The sequence below is a fragment of the Dipodomys ordii genome, unplaced genomic scaffold, assembly GCF_000151885.1.
Source record: "Dipodomys ordii isolate 6190 unplaced genomic scaffold, Dord_2.0 Scaffold43, whole genome shotgun sequence".
In the NCBI taxonomy this organism is placed as follows: Eukaryota; Metazoa; Chordata; class Mammalia; order Rodentia; family Heteromyidae; genus Dipodomys; species Dipodomys ordii.
The window spans coordinates 12,065,132-12,082,758 of record NW_012267259.1 but is presented as its reverse complement, the minus strand read 5'-3'; the positions used below and the strand labels follow the sequence as shown (position 1 = coordinate 12,082,758).

The 17,627-nt window shown below is 38.8% G+C and overlaps 1 protein-coding gene across 2 annotated transcripts; it reads right to left on the bottom strand.

The window, feature by feature from the left end:
• Positions 1–434: 434 nt before the first annotated feature.
• On the bottom strand, positions 435–16,606 carry Serpinb7 (serpin peptidase inhibitor, clade B (ovalbumin), member 7). 2 transcript variants are annotated; one of them, XM_013018936.1, is made up of 7 exons: positions 16,439–16,606; positions 9,320–9,370; positions 8,625–8,741; positions 5,703–5,820; positions 3,824–3,966; positions 2,334–2,480; positions 435–833 (listed from the first exon to the last, which is right to left on the bottom strand). In XM_013018936.1, the coding sequence occupies exons 1-7, from the start codon at positions 16,604–16,606 to the stop codon at positions 435–437; spliced, it is 1,143 nt and encodes a 380-aa protein (XP_012874390.1). The 2 variants fall into 2 exon arrangements, with proteins under 2 accessions (XP_012874390.1, XP_012874391.1); XM_013018937.1 differs by lacking the exon at positions 9,320–9,370.
• Positions 16,607–17,627: the final 1,021 nt, after the last annotated feature.

Genomic DNA, 17,627 nt, shown 5'->3' with positions numbered 1-17,627 from the left:
AATAAATGTGATATCCTTCACATTTACATTTAAAAAGCAGTAGGGCTTATTTCCTTGATAATTTATGATGAAGTTAGAATGTCTTCAATAACAGTAGAAGTCAAATGTCATTGCCAGGGCCACCTCTACAGTCTCATTACTAGTACACCAAGCTCAATAATTCTCAGACAGAACATGGGATAAAATAGTCTCAACGATGGTGGGTTAAAAAGTCAAAGAAATTAGAAACAGATGATGCAAAGCAGAGTAGACATTCGAGAAGCAAAGACCAAGCCCATCAACCAAGGGCCGCTGAGAAGTCAAGTCACCAATATCATCTGATGACCCATGTTAGGAAGAAATAAACACCAAGGCAACACCATGGACTTTTTAATGAAACAAATTGCTTCTGTGTCTTGTGTGTGACAGAGATTAATAGAAACCAATTGGGGTTTTCAAGGGCAAGAGACTTTACCAATAAATAAGATGATGTCATTCTTCCTGATGACAAACATGAAAGGGTGGTCCACTCTGAACACAGTGGACTCCGGGAGTTGCTTCTCCACGATGTTGTTTTCCGTGGCGGCCGTGGCCTCCGTGCCATCTTCACTGACCTCTATGTACGACTTGTGCATTAGTTTTGAGATGTAAAGACGACCTCCTGAAGCTATTCCGGAAAGATCAGCTTTGGATTCTTCAAATATATCTTTCAGCCCAAGGGCTTGCAAATAGCGTTTCATTTCATAATTCTTCTCTATCTTGAACTGAGGAAGAAACACTTCCACATACTGGGAAGTCATCTTCCTTGGATTGGTCCAGTTCATTAGATTCCGAAAACTCAGTTTCTTTTCAATCTGTAGGGAGAAGCAGAAGGTAATTTAGAATCACATGGGAAAGAAAAAAAATGAAACAAAAACTACAAAAAAATATGGTTTTCCAGGGGCTGGGAAGGTGGCTCGGTGGTAGAGTGCTTGCCTAGCATACACAAGGCCCTGGGTTCAACTCCTCAGCACCACATAAACAGAAAAAGCTGCAAGTGGTGCTGTGGCTCAAGTGGTAGAGTGCTAGCCTTGAGCAAAAGAAGCTCAAGGACAGTGCTCAGGCCCTGAGTTCAAGCTCCAGGACTGGCAAATACACACAGACACACACATACATACACACACACACACACACACACACACACACACACACACACGATTTTCCATAATATCCTCCTCCTCAAAATTGTGAGACATTATTTCAGTAACTAGCTTGAGTGGTTTGTAATGAATCACATATTTAATTTACTCTTGGATACTGAAGCATGATTCATTTGCCCTTTAGGACATATCTCTTCTCCTCATACATATGAACAGATTCAGACAAAGTCATATTATTATTGTTAGTTGGCAAAAGAATATAGGAATCAGAGATCATCAAAGAGCAAAAGGAGCTCAGTGATTATTTAAATCGGTGCTTTCTAACCATTTTACCCATCATAAAATACACAGAAAGTAGTCATGTCTGTACAGTTGACAGGAGTAAGCTATGAAAAGCCAGATAGACTGAGGAAAATGACCCAGAACCCCAGCGGTAGAGTTTAGGAGATCAATATTTCTTAACATATTCATGTTTCTTAATCATATTCATCAGAAAGCTTGGATTCAAATTGAGTCTTCTACTCAACAGATGAGACATTGAAAATCAAGAGAATGTGCAAAGTGATTCCTGGGGCATACAGCTAATAGCAGAAAAGCCTGGTTGTTTTTTTCATTTGCTTATCTTATCAGTTATGCAGAAAGTATAAATAGGAAGATCATATTCTAAGCTGGACAGGGGAGGAGGGGGTGGAGCCTTCTCACAAATACTCAAAGCAAAATGGGTTGGAGGTATACTACCTGCCTAGAAAGTATGAGGTCCTGCAAGCAAAACAAGCAACCACAAAACTAAAGTAAATTTAAAATCTTTAAAGATATATTTTCAAAACATAGGAAAAACCTGGGTAGAAATAATGCCCTTGGTTAGCAGAAGCATTTATTTCTTTATGTTCTTTGCATTTCCAAATTGTTCTATACTAGCATTTCCTTATTTTCCAGATCACAATCCAGTCAACATTTTAATTATATTTGTAACTTTTAGTGTAACTGAAATGCATGTGTGTATTTGCCTGCATACTCACAGATACATGTTGGGTTACTTGTATCTACCAGATCTATTACCTAAGTTCCATCCGTTTCCTTTTCCTTTATCACTTGTCTCCTCCAAGAATATACTAAAATACAATCATGTGTTACCACAAAGTAATATACATGGAATGCCTGGCATATGGCAAGTCCCTTTTCTTCCCAGCACTGGAAAGGACAGTGGGAACTCACCTGAGACACGTCCTCCTCGGGCAGCAGTACGTACATGCTGATGCCACCATTATATCTGAGCTGAAGAACTTGCATGGGCGGATCCTGAACAGCAGATAGATTGAACCTCCGCTCCTGGTGCATCATAGCAACCGCCTTCCCGGAGCACTGCAAGTCAGACCACAGACAGTTACTGAGAATCCCATTTCATTTGACTGGCCCACCAGGGGCAGTATTTTCCCGTGCTCTTGGTCACGGAGTCCTGTCGATTTCTTCTGATATGTGGTTACTATGGATCACTATGGTCACTATGTGCCTCCACCTGCCCCCGTTCTATGTCTGGAGGGGGGTGCAGTTCCCCTCTGCAGAAGAGTGTGAGGATGGGGGGGTGTTAATATGTCCAGTTGTTGGAACATTGCCTCACACTTAGGGTTTTAATTGAAAATGTCCTTATAATAAGTGACAAAATACAGGATGCTGGTGGCTCACATTTAGAATATTAGCTACTAGAGAGGCTGAGACTAGAAGGATTGCAGTTTGAAACCAACCACAAAAGAACAATCTAGGAGATTCTATCTCCAAAAATAGCAAAAATCCAGGCCAGAGGCCTAGCTCAAGTGATAAAGCACCAGCCAAACAAGCAAGTCATGCAAGTGCAAGACTCTGAGTTCAAACCCCAAATTGGCAAAATAAAATAAGATGTAAAATAAGAACTAGGATAGTAAAATAAATACATTAATTAAATAACTAACCAAGTGCTTCAAGAAGTAGAACACTTAGAGCACATCAAGTGTTTTATTTCTCATACATCTTCCTTATATATAGCTGGGATTACAGGAGTGCCTCATCATTCATGTTGTGTATGTGTGCTAGGAAGGAAGGAAGGAAGGAAGGAAGGAAGGAAGGAAGGAAGGAAGGAAGGAAGGGGAGAGGATAAGAGATGGAAGGAGAAGAGAAGGAAGGGAAATAAAAGGAGGGCGGAAGGGAATGAAAGAAGAAATGAAAATATGAAACAGAGAAGGTAAGAAAGAGAGGAGGAGTGAGAAGGAGATGGAAAAGAAGTTGAGGGGAGGGAAGAGGAAGAAGGGAAGGAGGGGAAAAGGAAGAAAAGAAAGAAAGAAGGCAGGAAGGAGAGAGGAGGAGATGAAGGGGAGAAAAGGGAAGAGAAAGCAATAAGGAGGGAGGAAAGGAAGGCAGATAGGAAGGCAGGAAGGCGAGAAAAGGGAAGAGAAGGCAATAAGGAGGGAGGAAAGGAAGGCAGGCAGGCAGGCAGGAAGGCAGGAAGGGAAGAAGGAAGGAAGGAAGGAAGGAAAGAAGGAAGGAAGGAAAGGAAGGAAGGCAGGCAGGGAAGAGTGGAAGAAGGGCAGGAGGGAGGACTAAACAGAAGGAGAAAAGATGGGGCTAGTGCATTACTCCAGGAGAGGTGACACAAAGGACAGGAAGAAATGGTGAGGTCGTTATTTTGCCTGTGTAAAGATCACAAGTGCCTGCAGAGCAGAACTCCCACATACCTGGGGAGATCGGAATCGGCACTTGACTGTTTCACTCTTGGTGAAGGCCGACTCCCACTTGCCTTTGAAGTAAACAGCATTGACCAGCACCATGACCGCAGACGAGCTAATGCTGCTGTCACTAAACACCTTCCTTATTTTCCCTTTTGAAACAAAAATTGAAGGAAAGAAGTCATTTCTTTACATACATTTCAAAAGATATATGTGTATATATATTATATATATATATATATATATATTTCCAAAAGCCATTAATGGGCATGAGTTTTTATTCTTAACCACACGATAGTTATACTAATGATGGTACTATTAGTAAGCAATGAATGTATCTAAATTCTTTAAGCCTCATAAGATTTCTGAGGCACTCTTACCACATTCTGTTGAGGAAATGGAGGCGCAGAGAGATAAAGTAACTCATCCAATCACAACAAAAAAGCAATGGCACTAGGATTCCTCCCCAGGCAGCCTCACAAGCTGGGCTTCTAGGCCCAGGATTGCCGGTACTGCTTAGACCAGGCTACCTGTGGTACCTGCCAGTCCAATGTCATTTACCTCCACCAGGTTGAAAGCATTAATCCCGCCCTTCTGATTCTAGATGGATGTGACTTTGCTGGATGCCTTGCACTACACAGGGTGCTTGCATTGCAAAAGCCGAAGCCATAATTCATGCCATCACTGAGGCTCATGGTGTAACATGCAGGATTCAACAACCAAGAAAGCAATTGTGACACACCATTGGCTCAGAGGGGTGTCGGCTGGTCAGTGGTGAGGACGCAGAGTTTAGACTCTTACGTGTGGATAGGAGTGTCTACTTAAGTGGAAAGCCATAGCAGAAGGGGGTGGAGAGATCTCCCCAAAATAATGCTAAGTTTTGCTTCCATATAAGCATTTTATGCATGTTTAGCAAAATGATCATAATCATATATAGACTTGCATGAGAGAAAACAATGTAAAACTAGTTCAAAAGGAAACCGTATTAGTAATCTAATATCCTTAAAAACTACTTAAGATTCCATTCAGTTGCTACAAAAGTAATAGTTTTATGAGGGTTTTTTCGTAAGTGCTATATTTGAAACATAATGGCTAATGTAACCCACCAGTGATGTGATGAAAGGAAAGTGAACAAAAAGGATTTTGAATATACTGTATTCTTACCATCCAGGACTAAGTGTACCTTGTTAATTTTTTGCACCTAAAGTATAAATTCTACATCTCCTATTTCCCAACTAAGCTCAATGTTCAGAATCAATCTTGACATAAAGAAATAACAACTAGGGGCTGGGAAGGTGGCTCAGTGGTAGAGCGCTTGCCTTGCATGCACGAGGCCCTGAGTTTGATTCCCCAGCACCACATAAGTAAAAAGAAAAAAAGCCGGAAGTGGCGCTGTGGCTCAAATGGTAGAGCGCTAGCCTTGAGCTGAAGAGGTGAGGGACAGTGCCCAGGCCCAGAGTTCAGGAGCCACGACCGGACACCCCCCCCCCAAAAAAAAGAAATAACAACTAGCATTGAAAACAGCTGATTAACAAGACAAAAGATGAACAGATTTTCCTCTTTCTTTCAAGCGTAACCAGGACAAGGTTAGAATCAGGTTGTTAGATGGGAAAGATGATTTCACAAACAAATAATTGTCCCTTGTCTGAAAGGTACAATACCATCGCCAAATAGGTTAATTTGATAAATGAGAAAGTTCTGCAAACATTGATTACTCAATTTATACTGCAGACAAATACTAAAGTAACGTTACCTAATAGTAATCATTCCTTTGGATTAGAAGCAGCTGCATTTTAGGTGTACAAAAATTCTCACCATTAGAGTTGACAGTCCCAAATATTCATATATGACTGACAAATCTTGTAGAAAAACAAGGCATTGCACTTACCATGTGTCTCATTTTCAATCCATTTATTAATTTTGTATGTGGTGTCTTCTATATCATTCGTAAAGTCAGCTCTTGCTACTTTGGCATTATATAGTTTCTCAGCACATTTAATGTAGTTCTAGAAAGAAGAACAAAGTTGTTGTGTCTACAAATTACCACCAACCAACATAGAAGAAATTCACTGTTGAATTTGTCTCTTAATTCCTTCTGCTTTGTTCAAGGACTCAAGTCTGCCTCAAAAATTAGTCCATGCAACTGGCTGACACTGAAAGGGGATGGGTAAGCTCAAAACTGAATTTGTAAAACAAGCACACTCTTTTTTGGGGGGGAGGGTCTGGTCGTGGGGCGTTGTCCCTCAGCTCTTCAGCTCAAGGCTAGTGCTCTACCACTTGAGCCACAGCGCCACTTCCGGCTTTTTTCTTTTTGCTTATGTGGTGCTAAGGAATGGAACCCAGGGCCTCATGCATGCAAGGCAAGCGCTCTACCACTGAGCCACCTTCCCAGCCCCAAGCACACTCTTTTAACTTCACCTGAAATAGATTGAGGGATGTTACCAGTGATTATGGCTACAACCCATTGCTTGGGCCGGCTTTATGGCTGTGTGTTTCATTGTAAATAATCTGATAGCATCTTAGCTACAATCTTCCTGCTACAAACCCCCAAAGTGGCTTAGTGTATTTAAAATAAAGGGCAAGCCTTTGATCTCAGACTGCTAATTTTCACCTATATCATTTATTTCTAGTCTATTTCCCAGTCACACTTTGCTTTCTTGCCACAACTAATTCCTTGCAGTTCCTCAAATATACCACCCACAGTCCTCTCTCTCAACCAAGACCTTCAACATGGATATATAGATATAGATATATACGTATAAATGTCGAATATATATATATATACATATAAATGTCGAATATATATATGTGTGTGTATATATATATATATATATATACATATATATATGCTGAGTGCCAGTGGCTCTTGCCTAAAATTCTAGGTACTTGGGAGACTGAGACCTGAGGATCAACATTTCAAGCTATCCCAGGCCAAAAAAAATAAAAGTTCATGAGACTCTTATCTCTAATTAACCAGCAAAAAGCCAAAAGTGGAGATGTTCTTAAGTGGCAGAGCACCAGCCTTGAGGGAAAAAGCTCAGGACAGTGCCTAGACCCTGATTTCTTCAAGCCTCAGTAGACCAAAACTAAATTTAGTCAAGGTGTAGAATTCAAAATCAACATAAAATTGTAACACTCATATCAATAAGCTTTCTGAAAACAAAAAGAAATCGAGAAAACAATCAATCAATCAATCCCTTCGTTAGTTGTTACAAAAAAGCAATAAGAATTAATTTAACCAAGGAGATTAGATATTTGCATACCTAAAACTGTTAAACAATGATGTATAGATATTATTAATTATATTTAAAATAAAAGTCATTTTATAGAAAATTCCCTTTGTAAATGCTTGGGAGGGCAAAATGTGTAATCTCCTCACATTCTGTGTTTTTGATCAGTTCTTATCTTTCTTGTGCCCTTTGTGCTTCTGACTACATCTTTTCTTTCTTTCTTTCTTTCTTTCTCTCTCTCTCTCTCTCTCTCCTTTCTTTTTTTGGCCAGTCCTGGGACTTGAACTCAAGGCCTGGTGCTGTCCCTGAGCTCTTTTCCTTAAGGGCTAGCCTTCTACCTCTTGAAGCCATAGTGCTACTTCTTACTTTTATTTTTTATATACTATGAGTATCAGACAACGTGAACATGAAAATCTACTATGAATAGCAGAATGAGGGCCAGGTCATGGTGATGCATATTAGGCATATGCTGTAATCTCAAGCACTCAGGAGGCAGAGATAGGAGGATTAGAGTCCACAACTATCCAGCCAAAAGTCAGAGACCGTAACTGAAAGGAAAAAAGACATAAGCACTGGTGTAAAACTCAGTTGGTAAAGTATTTCTGTAGCAAGACTAGACCCTGAGTTTAATGTCAATACTGGGGAAAAACACCGAAAGTAGCATGATAGACAAGTCAATACCAATGTAGAAGAGTGCATGGTCCCTCCGGGTGCAGCAGTGTGCTGTGAAGGATACTTAGATGCCCTCTGTAAAACTTGTGTGGAAATCATTTGGGAGGCCTGAAAAACAAATGCTGGCCTAATGCTTCATAATTGGAAAGGTCCCAACGGGTTTGGGAGTGGCTGTAGGGTGGGGCAAAGAATTTGAGTGGGTAACAGAGGGAACAGTAATGGCTGGGTGGAACACAGAGACCTGGGTGGAGACTAACCCAGCAATGTCACAGAGATAGAGTTCCATAGATAGTTGTCTGAAGTATGGAGAAATAAAAGGGAAAGAAAATGCCCAGATAAACACAGGGGCACTGTGGCAGCTAATTGTCCTGATCAGGTAAGCAGCTTCTGGTAGTCCTAGCAGTGTATGTGGAAAAGAATAGGTTGGCTGTGTTGGCTTGAAAAACACCTCTCAGGCTCAAGTGATCTTTGATTAGACAGAATGCCTTGATAAATAGAGTCATAATCAACACCAGAGAGAAATACTGTTAATCTGCTCACCCCCAAACTCTCCAGACTGGAAGATCAAAGGCATTTTACTTTGGGGTCTCTCCTCAATGTTCTGGAATTCCTATAACTCATCCTACCACTAACAATTATGACTTAGCAACATGGCCAATGTAGAAGTTCTCCTCTGTTTTGGAGCCCTGCAACCTGTCCCTTTTGAAGACGCAGATTTTTCAGGGTGAAGTCAATCTTTGGAAGAGGTGAGGAAATTTTAAAGACCTTTGAGAACCAATTCATAGCATCAAGGAAAGATCCCTTTTGTCTGGCTCAGTAGAAAGGCAAAGCCTTTATTCACATAATGGACAGAACATGATTCTGGTCCAGGATGGAAAAGCTTTTCTAAGATGTACACCTTCACCTACCTTGTGAATGTCAAACACTTGTTCTGCAAAAAGACCAGTAGCAATGCTGAGCTCATAATCCTTGTGAGATGAATTTATATCAGAGAGAACTCTGTGCAACTGAGACTGGAGTCCTGGCTGTTTAGAAAAAGATGAACCAAAATTTATCCTTACTATCATTAATTTATGCTTACTCTCATTAACATGTGAAACAAATCATGTATATTTTACTACAAAAGAATTGGAATATAATGGTATATTACAAAAGCAACAAAGATGCAGCATACATAGTCAATGGCTTTATGAGTAATGCCCATCTGATAAAGAGCTTATTGAAATAAATCAACTTAGAATTAAAATATTATTAAGAAACAATGAGCTTTCCTTGTACACAATGAAATAATTTTACTAATGTAAATTTGCTGTGAAGAATGAAGGATAAAGCTGACCATTTAGTTCTGTGACATCTTACCAATATTTAGCCAGTATACATGCAAAATTCTGATAAATTAATATGACCTAATAAATTGTCCAAAACTGTATTTGAAAAATTTATAATCTGAGAATTTGAAACAGCCTCTTTTAGAAGATATAAGGAATACAGTTAAAATTCTTCATGAGGCAGTCATTTTCTCAATTTAGTCTCACATTTTCTTTTTCTTTTTAAGGAACACATCATTAGAAAAACAAACAGATAGAGAACACATCATGTTTACCTTGTTATTAGAAGAGTTTCCTTGTCTTGAAGGGTTGTTAAAGTAAAGCATCTGCAAACAGGCCACAAGTAAAGCAATCAGACTCAGAGGAACTGGGGAATAGTCAGCAAGAGGTTTTAAAATTAAGAGGTTCCTCAAAAGACTCAACATAGAACTCCCCTATGATCCAGTGATCCCACTTCTGGGCATTTATCTAAATGATCTCAATGTAGGCCACACTAAAGCTACCAGCACAACAATGTTCACTGCAGAATTATTTACCATAGCTAAGATATGGAACCAACCCAGATGCCCCGCAATAGATAAATGGATCAAAAAAATGTGGTGTGTTTACACAATGGAATTTTATGCTTCTATCAGAAAGAATGATGTCCCTTTTGTAAGGAAATGAAAAGACTTGGAAAAAATCATATTAAGTGAAGTAAGCTAGGCCCAAAGAAATATAGGCTCCATGGTTTCCCTCATTTGCAATGATTAGTATAAGCATAAAGTCAGTCCTGACAAAGAATCATAACAGCTCAAGAGCTATGAACATATGACCGTAATACTAAAAGAAGCTAATTGAAATGAATTCCAAGATATGGAAACAAGAGGTCTTATTTTTTTAGTTGTCAACCTTGATGTCACCAATGCACTTTATCTAGTTCTTTCTTCTTATTTTATTCCATTTTTGTTTTTCTATTGGTTTATCCCTGGCAATCTCTGTCTTTGATTCGGGTACCCTACATCTTGAATATGCATTTCTCTGATTGGGGAAAGGGAAGGGAATAAACAAAATGCTGAAAGATAACCAATTGTAACAATGATACAGGACACTATGTTGGAAATGAACTTTACAACTTCGTGGGGGGAGAATTAGGGAGGGAAAGAAGGGATAGTGGGAATACAACAATGGAATGGGTAACAATGTTCAGTGAGAAGTGTACCTTACTCATGTAAATGAAACCCCTCTCTGTACAGCATCTTTACAATGAAATAACATTTAAAAATATTTCTTCCCTAAAACATGTGTTTCGTTTTCAAGTTCACTAGTGTCCCAGTTTCCAATTCTTCTGTGACTACAAGTGCATACTGACGGGCTGTTAGGAAAGATGTTCTAGCTTTTATTTTCATCACATCTTCCTTTTCTGCTCTCAGGATCACCAGGATTCAGGGATTTGTGTTGGTTCACATCAATGCTATAAAGCTTTGCTTCCACTGAAACACTTCAGCCTAGTGGTAAGCCCAAACACAGATGCATTTGGATTAGTTTGGGCCTGAAAGATTCCCAGAGCTCACGCTCATGGACAGTAAACTTGGTGTAAGGTTCCTAGCTGGATGAATGGATTAACCCATTTGTGGAGTCACAGCTTCACGGGTTGTAATTACGGTTCTCTGGCTGCCATGAAGGGAGCTGCTTTCACTCCACTGTGCACTCTTCCCCTCCCCACCCCCCCAGGATGTCGGCCCTCATCACAGGCCCCAGGCAGCAGGCACAAGCCATCACAGACTGAAACTTCCGAAAATCTAAGCACTACATTCTGTATGCCAGCCATGACTGTGATTAGAAAATGAAGATGTCTGACAGGACATATTTCCTCCCCAAAACATTTTTTTACAAAATGTTATCATTAACTCTGTCATCCTCCTCGCTCGGTCCTGCCCTCAGAGATTTTGACTTAAGGTCATGTTCCAGTGACTTATGGCAAAAGACTCTTGCCCTCTCTTACTTTAATTCAACACAGTGTTTATAACAATTTAAGTGTTTTAAATGTGAAGATGTTGGTGTTAGATGGGTTTATATTTAAAAGAAAAAGAATGCTAGAGCCACAATCTAATCACACTGGAACACTTCATATATTTTAATTTAAAGAAAAAGAATGTTATAACCACAATCTAATCACACTGGAAAGCTTCATATATTTTTATTTATAAACAGCTATAAGAGCAGTATTGGCTGATTTGCAAATGTCTTTAATCAAGTAGAAGACAGGAGAAGTATAAATTACCAGAAGCGCCATGACACAAGTAGTGAAAAGTAGTCATTTACTATCTAGGAATTATTCACTGTGGAGCTCAGTCAGAAATTGAGAGGCATTTAAGATTCTTTCATTATTTGAAAGGTGAAGCAGTTTAAGAGGCTTTTTTTCTTTTCTCATATGGCTCTCCATTCATTTTTCTAATAATGTTTCCTATAGTCGATTTATTCTTTTTTTTCTAGATTCCTTTAGAACCTATGAGATCTAAAATGCAATTAGCAATTAGGAAGCTATAAAATGTGCTGTCCTGATGACATCCACTTAGGACAGGCAAGGAGAACATGTGCCACTTGTCCATCGATAAGACCCAGAAACAGCCATGGACTCATTCAGACTCTGCTCCTACAACCACCGTGATGAAAGTTCTACAGCATTGACAGATGGTCATAGATTTGTTCTGTTGACACAAGATATGACTGTTTCAAAAAATATATATAATTGTCTCTTCGAGTCACAACTACATTTTATATGAAGTTATTTCTTGCCTTACTAATGGGTCGTGTGTGCTCTATTTGACCACAGCTTCAAGGAAGAGACTTGAGATGGGGGAGGGCCATTCTGCATATAAGTGACTAAACATTCTGTGGAAATTGAATTAAACCAGCCAATGCTACTTTCTGTGTCTCGGTAACTTCATCGTAAGGCTTCATAGCCCTAAAATGAACAGCATCACTTTACAGACTGAAGTCGAATGGTTCTGGAGGAGGTAAGAAAACTTACAAGCTCTATGTCACCATTAGAGTTAATGGGCTACCTGGAATTGTACTTATCCTCAATTTCCACCTCTTGTTAGTCTGGAATAAAATGTGGCATGGAAAGAGTGATATGGCAGAGTCCACAAGGCAGATCTCACATGCAAATTTAGTAATTATTTAACATTCACAGATAATGTCTTTACAGGCAACAAGGAACAGCCTGGACTTTGCAGATCAACCTGGGTGACATTTATCTCCTTAGTTCTGACTTGTGTAGGACATGAAGAATTCAGCATTCAGTGTCCTAAAGAAATATAGTAGTCATCTCACACCACTTGATAGAAGGATCTGGAAATATGTCAAGGTGATTTAGATTCTCCTGCCTCCAGTTTTTAGTCGGTTTCATTGTGACTGAGACTCCATTAGGAGAGGAAAGCTCAAGGACCTGCTCCCTTCATGCTATTATTTATTTTTCTATTACAAGGGAGAAATTTGAAGCATGAATTTTTATATAATGAAATATGTACTTGTATTTCTTGTGTCTTCTTAATATCGGTTAGAAAATAACTGAAGTTTGTCTCTCAGTGTTCCCCAAAATGGAAAAAAAAAACAAAAAGTGGAATTTATTGCTATCCTTAGTCATCTCAGTTTAAGATGGGGAGGAAGAGAAGCCGTGGTCCATTGGTATGCACTCGCCTTGAACTTGAGTGATTCCTTCATACCTTTCCTTCCTAATACTAATGGCCCAGAGTAGGAAGTGCTTTGAAACAAGTGAGGAACAAAAGTTTAACCAATGGAAATCTGCTAACACAGTGGAAGCTATCTTTGATTATGGTTTAATGTTGTCTTCAATAAACCATAAATGGCTTTGTAAACTTGTATAAATAAATACATATATATATATATATATATATATTATAAGACATAATTGGACTGCTATTTGGTCCTCAGAGATTGGAAGCTTTTACTCAAAGCTTGTCAAAGACAATCTTGTCAAAAATAATTGACATGAAGTCTAAGAAGGGGAAAGAAGTCCCTTCTTTGGCCAACACTTACCCTAAAGCAGATGCTTAGTTAATTAAAAAAAAAAAAAACAACAAAGATCCTACAGAGCTCTAGAAAAAAATCCTAAAGCTACTATTGAATACACTGTTACCTAAGAACAAATGGTATTGAGAACAAAGGAATGATATTTGAGAACAAATACCATGATATGATGTTAGGACTGCAACATGCAAATAGCTTTTCTGAGTTAACTCTTGGTACACTTAGGCAATACAAGAAAGTTACATAAATATTCAGTGGACCTCCCTTTTAAGTTCGTGAGCGAAGTTTTAAAGTTATAAAGGTCTGGTGTCATTCTTTGATCATTACTAATTTTAATCCATTTTGACATTAATTTGTTGATTTTCTAATATTTCTAGCAGGCTTTTAGAACGTTGAAATGCTGCACTATTAAAGGGAAGCATGTTCATTTTTACCTAAATATTTCTAAGATTCAACAAGGAAGAATCCCATATCTAAAATGCAATAATGACACTAGTAACTATTCATCTGTGATAAATATTCAATAAAATGGAAAAGGACTTATCACAAGTACTCTATTTCTAAATTTTTCCATCAGATTCCTTGGAGTATGAGGAGTATTATGCTTTCATATTTCCTAGGTAATCAGTTTCATCACTTTCCAATAACTAGTTAACACAATCAAATGATGGTAAAAAAAATCATGGATCTATGCAATATGAGTATTTTAGGATGGGGATGAAGGTTAAAATTAAAGACAGAGAAGGTATAAAACATGTTTTACGCTCTTTATGTACTCATGCCACAAGTTACTGCTTCTGAAGAATAGTAAAATCAAATTATCTGCTATGGCTAAGTGTCAAGCATTTTCATTAAAATAGATTTGTGTTTTAGAAAGCTAAAATATGTTCAACTTTTAAATGAAACTGTAGTCCACACATGATGTAGAAAAAATATAAATATGGTCCAGTGTATTTCAATGAAAATGTTATAGGAGAGGAAAGAGAAGTCTCTCCCTCCAATAAGATGAGGAAGTGATACTTCCACACTTGAATTAAAACTAGCTCCAAAAAGACAATATTATTAGAGCTAAATAAAAATATATGAGCCTGACCAGATGAGTTTATAAATATAAATATATATAGAGAGAGATATAAACTCTTTCACCAAATAGTGAGCAGCCTTTGTGGTTCTTTTGAACTCTATTGAATCAGGATGCTGATTCTTGATTAATCCAGTAAATAAGCTAGCTCTTCTGAGAGAATGTCTGAGCTAAGAGATGAGCCAAGAAAATTCATGACAAGCAGAATATAGGTAGATTTTAGGGCTAATTCAAGGGATCTGTTTTTAGAAGACAACCTCCATTAAAGGAATATCTACCATGACAATGCAAGCACACTTTTTCAAAAGTGACAGCACTAGCCAGATACCAGTGGCTCATGCCTGTAATCCTAGCTATTCAGGAGGCTGAGATCTGAAGATTGCAGATCAAAGCCAGCCCAGGAAGAAAAGTCCATGAGAACATCGCTTGTTGAACTACCCTACATATATAACTGTAACCCCTTTGTACATCACCTTGACAATAAAATATTTTTAAAAATTTTTTATTGTGAAAATACCATACAGAGGGGTTACAATTACATGGGCAAGGTAATGAGTACATTTCTTATCAAGCATTGTATCCTCCTCCTTTGTTTCCCTTTACCATCCCTTCCCATCTCCCTCCCACCCCTCATCCCCGGCCAAAGTTGTGTTCATTTTTTGACATAACGACTTGCACATCTCATTGTTGCAATGGGTCCACCTGTATCCCTGTTTAAACTGTTTGTTTTTTCCCTTCCCCTCCACAAATTATACCCACATCAAATACAGTGAAAGCAGGGGTTATACCATGGGGGAGGGGCATACAAAGCAACAAAGAAATCATCTTATAAATATGTTAGAAACAATCGCAAGAAAGAAAAAACATTTGAAAAAATATGGAACGCTTCATGAATTTGCGTGTCACCCTTAGGCAGGGGCCATGCTAATCTTCTCTGTATAGTTCCAATTTTAGTGTATGTGCTGCTGAAGCGAACACTAAAATAATTTCTTAAATGTCCATGAGACTATTATCTCCAAATAAGCACACACACACACACACACACACACACACAAAATCTGGAAATGGAGCTGTGGTTCAAGTGGTAGAACATTATCCTTGAGCACAAAAGCTCAGGTACAGCATCCAGGTCATGAATTCAAACCCCAAGACCAGCACCAAAAAAAAAAAGACACAAAAGATGCCCCCCTTGCAACACACACACTGAACACTGAGCTATGCAGGGAAAATAGAAGGATTTTTATTATGTATCGACACAAATAATCTTTGACAAGTATTGTGTGACATGTTACAGATGGCCCAGCTCGTAGCACCTATCAATGAACTAAAACAATGGGCAGGATCTGGGGAAGAGAAGGATAACTCAGCAGCCTCTGCCTGCAGCCTGCACTTAGTATCTTATTGCAGTTGAGTTGCTAGACTTGCATGGCAATTTCCTGAGAGAAGGAAGCAGTGGCCACTATAATGCACATAGCTGCGTTAAGGCACACGATGCTTTTGGAAGATGGGGGAGAAGGTGATAGAGATGGTGACTAATCAGCTGGTCTCCTGTCATCTGGTATCTCTTATTATGTCATTCCTGTCCATTTATCATGAGCCTTTAAACTAGGACATTTGGCTCAGGAGGTGTAGCTAACTCAGTGGTAGCTCACTTGCCTAGCCTGTGCAAGGGTCCAATACTTAGAACCGCAAACCAAACAGTACTGAACTAGGACATCACTAGTATCTCTCTAGCTCTCCTATCTGCTGTCATCTTCCCAGGCAGTGGTTCTCAAACCTTTGTGTACATCTGGAGAGCTTATGAAAACCCAGTTTTCAGGCCCCACACCCATAGTTTCTGATTCAGAGGACCTGGGGTGGAGCCAAGCATTTACATTTCTAACAAGTTTTCCAAGTGATGCTGAGAATGTGGATCTGGGAAAAACACTTCAGGAACCACCATATGGAGGAAAAGAATCTAAGTTCCAGTGCTACAAGGAGTCTTGCTGCCTTCTGGTTTAAAAACAAGGTCTCAGGTGTGTAGCTTCATGGTACGGCACATGCCTAGCATGCACAAAGCCCTGAGTTCGAGCCTTAGCCCAAAACAAACAAACAAAAAGAGCAAAAATACTGCAAGCTGTGTGTTTCAGTCATACATGAAGCAGGATGCATAAGGATGTGTTAAGATGTGACCCCCCCCAACCCTGACATCATCCTCCACTGACAGAGGGACCCCACACTGAAAAACTATTGGTAAAAATGATTTGTCCTGTGAGTGATTGCAAAAGCTGAGACTGACCTTATCGATCTGGTGTGCGCCATCGCCACGAGCACCCAAACGAACCAGGGCCAGCGCCGTCAAGATGCTCAGAGAGGAGAAGAACACATTTTCATTTCCTTGATTGCTATCCATCTCCCGGAACAGGTCGAAGCCAAATTCTGCATTTGCTGCAGCAAGGGAGGCCATTGTGAAGTGGACTGCAGCCTAGAAGGCGATGGAAAATCACATTACTTCACAGCACGTTTGCTCTGCCTATGGTGGTCTTTAGAATCATTTGGTTTTTGATCATTCAAAAGCTTCATTTCTTCACCATGGAAAGCAATCGTGTAGTAACAGGAAATAAATAACTAATAGGACAGAAAGACAAAGTTCCTGGGGTTCAGCACCCTTGGTATCAGCAGTCTAAAACTAATGTTTTCTGGAATATATGCATATATATGTGGTGTATATATATACATATATATGTATATATATCTTAATATATATACACATATGTGTATACATATATATTGAGATATACTAATTTTCTCACATTTTTTTCAGCAAAATATTTCTACTTAAATTCTCCTATTCATATCAAAGATATATATTTTATTCTCCTTGAGAAAAATTTCTAGACTTTCAGGTCTTTGAGTTTTCAAAGCCACAGTATGAGGACTAAATGGTGTATGTTCTCAAATCATTTCAGCTTTCTCAATTGGAATAGAGCAAAAGTTTTTACAGCACTGCACAGATGACAGAAGGTGCTGTGAACTTTGTTTTCTAAATTAATAAAATATTAAACTAATAGTGATTTAATAAGGTGTTAATATTTGAAACTTTAACACATTGTTTGTTTCCTCACCCTTTTCTCCACTGTACACATTCTTGAGCAATTCAGATATGCACTCTGATAATATACATATTTAAATATCTATTATAGATGACTACCTTTTGTATGAAAAATATGATTATCATCATATGTATGGTCAACGTGCTCAAGATATGCCAACACTAACTCTGCTCACTAGTAGAAAAGCAGTAGCATATTTAGAATTAAGGAAGAACACTATTCTTTGAATTCTTGATAACATCATGTTTGAACTACTGAGAACTGACAAATGATGAGTCTTTCACGTATTGGTCCCAATATCACATGTACAGATGCCTCAGAGTCCATCAACTTGCATGAGTGCTGTATGCAAATTTATCCCCCTTGAATGTTACA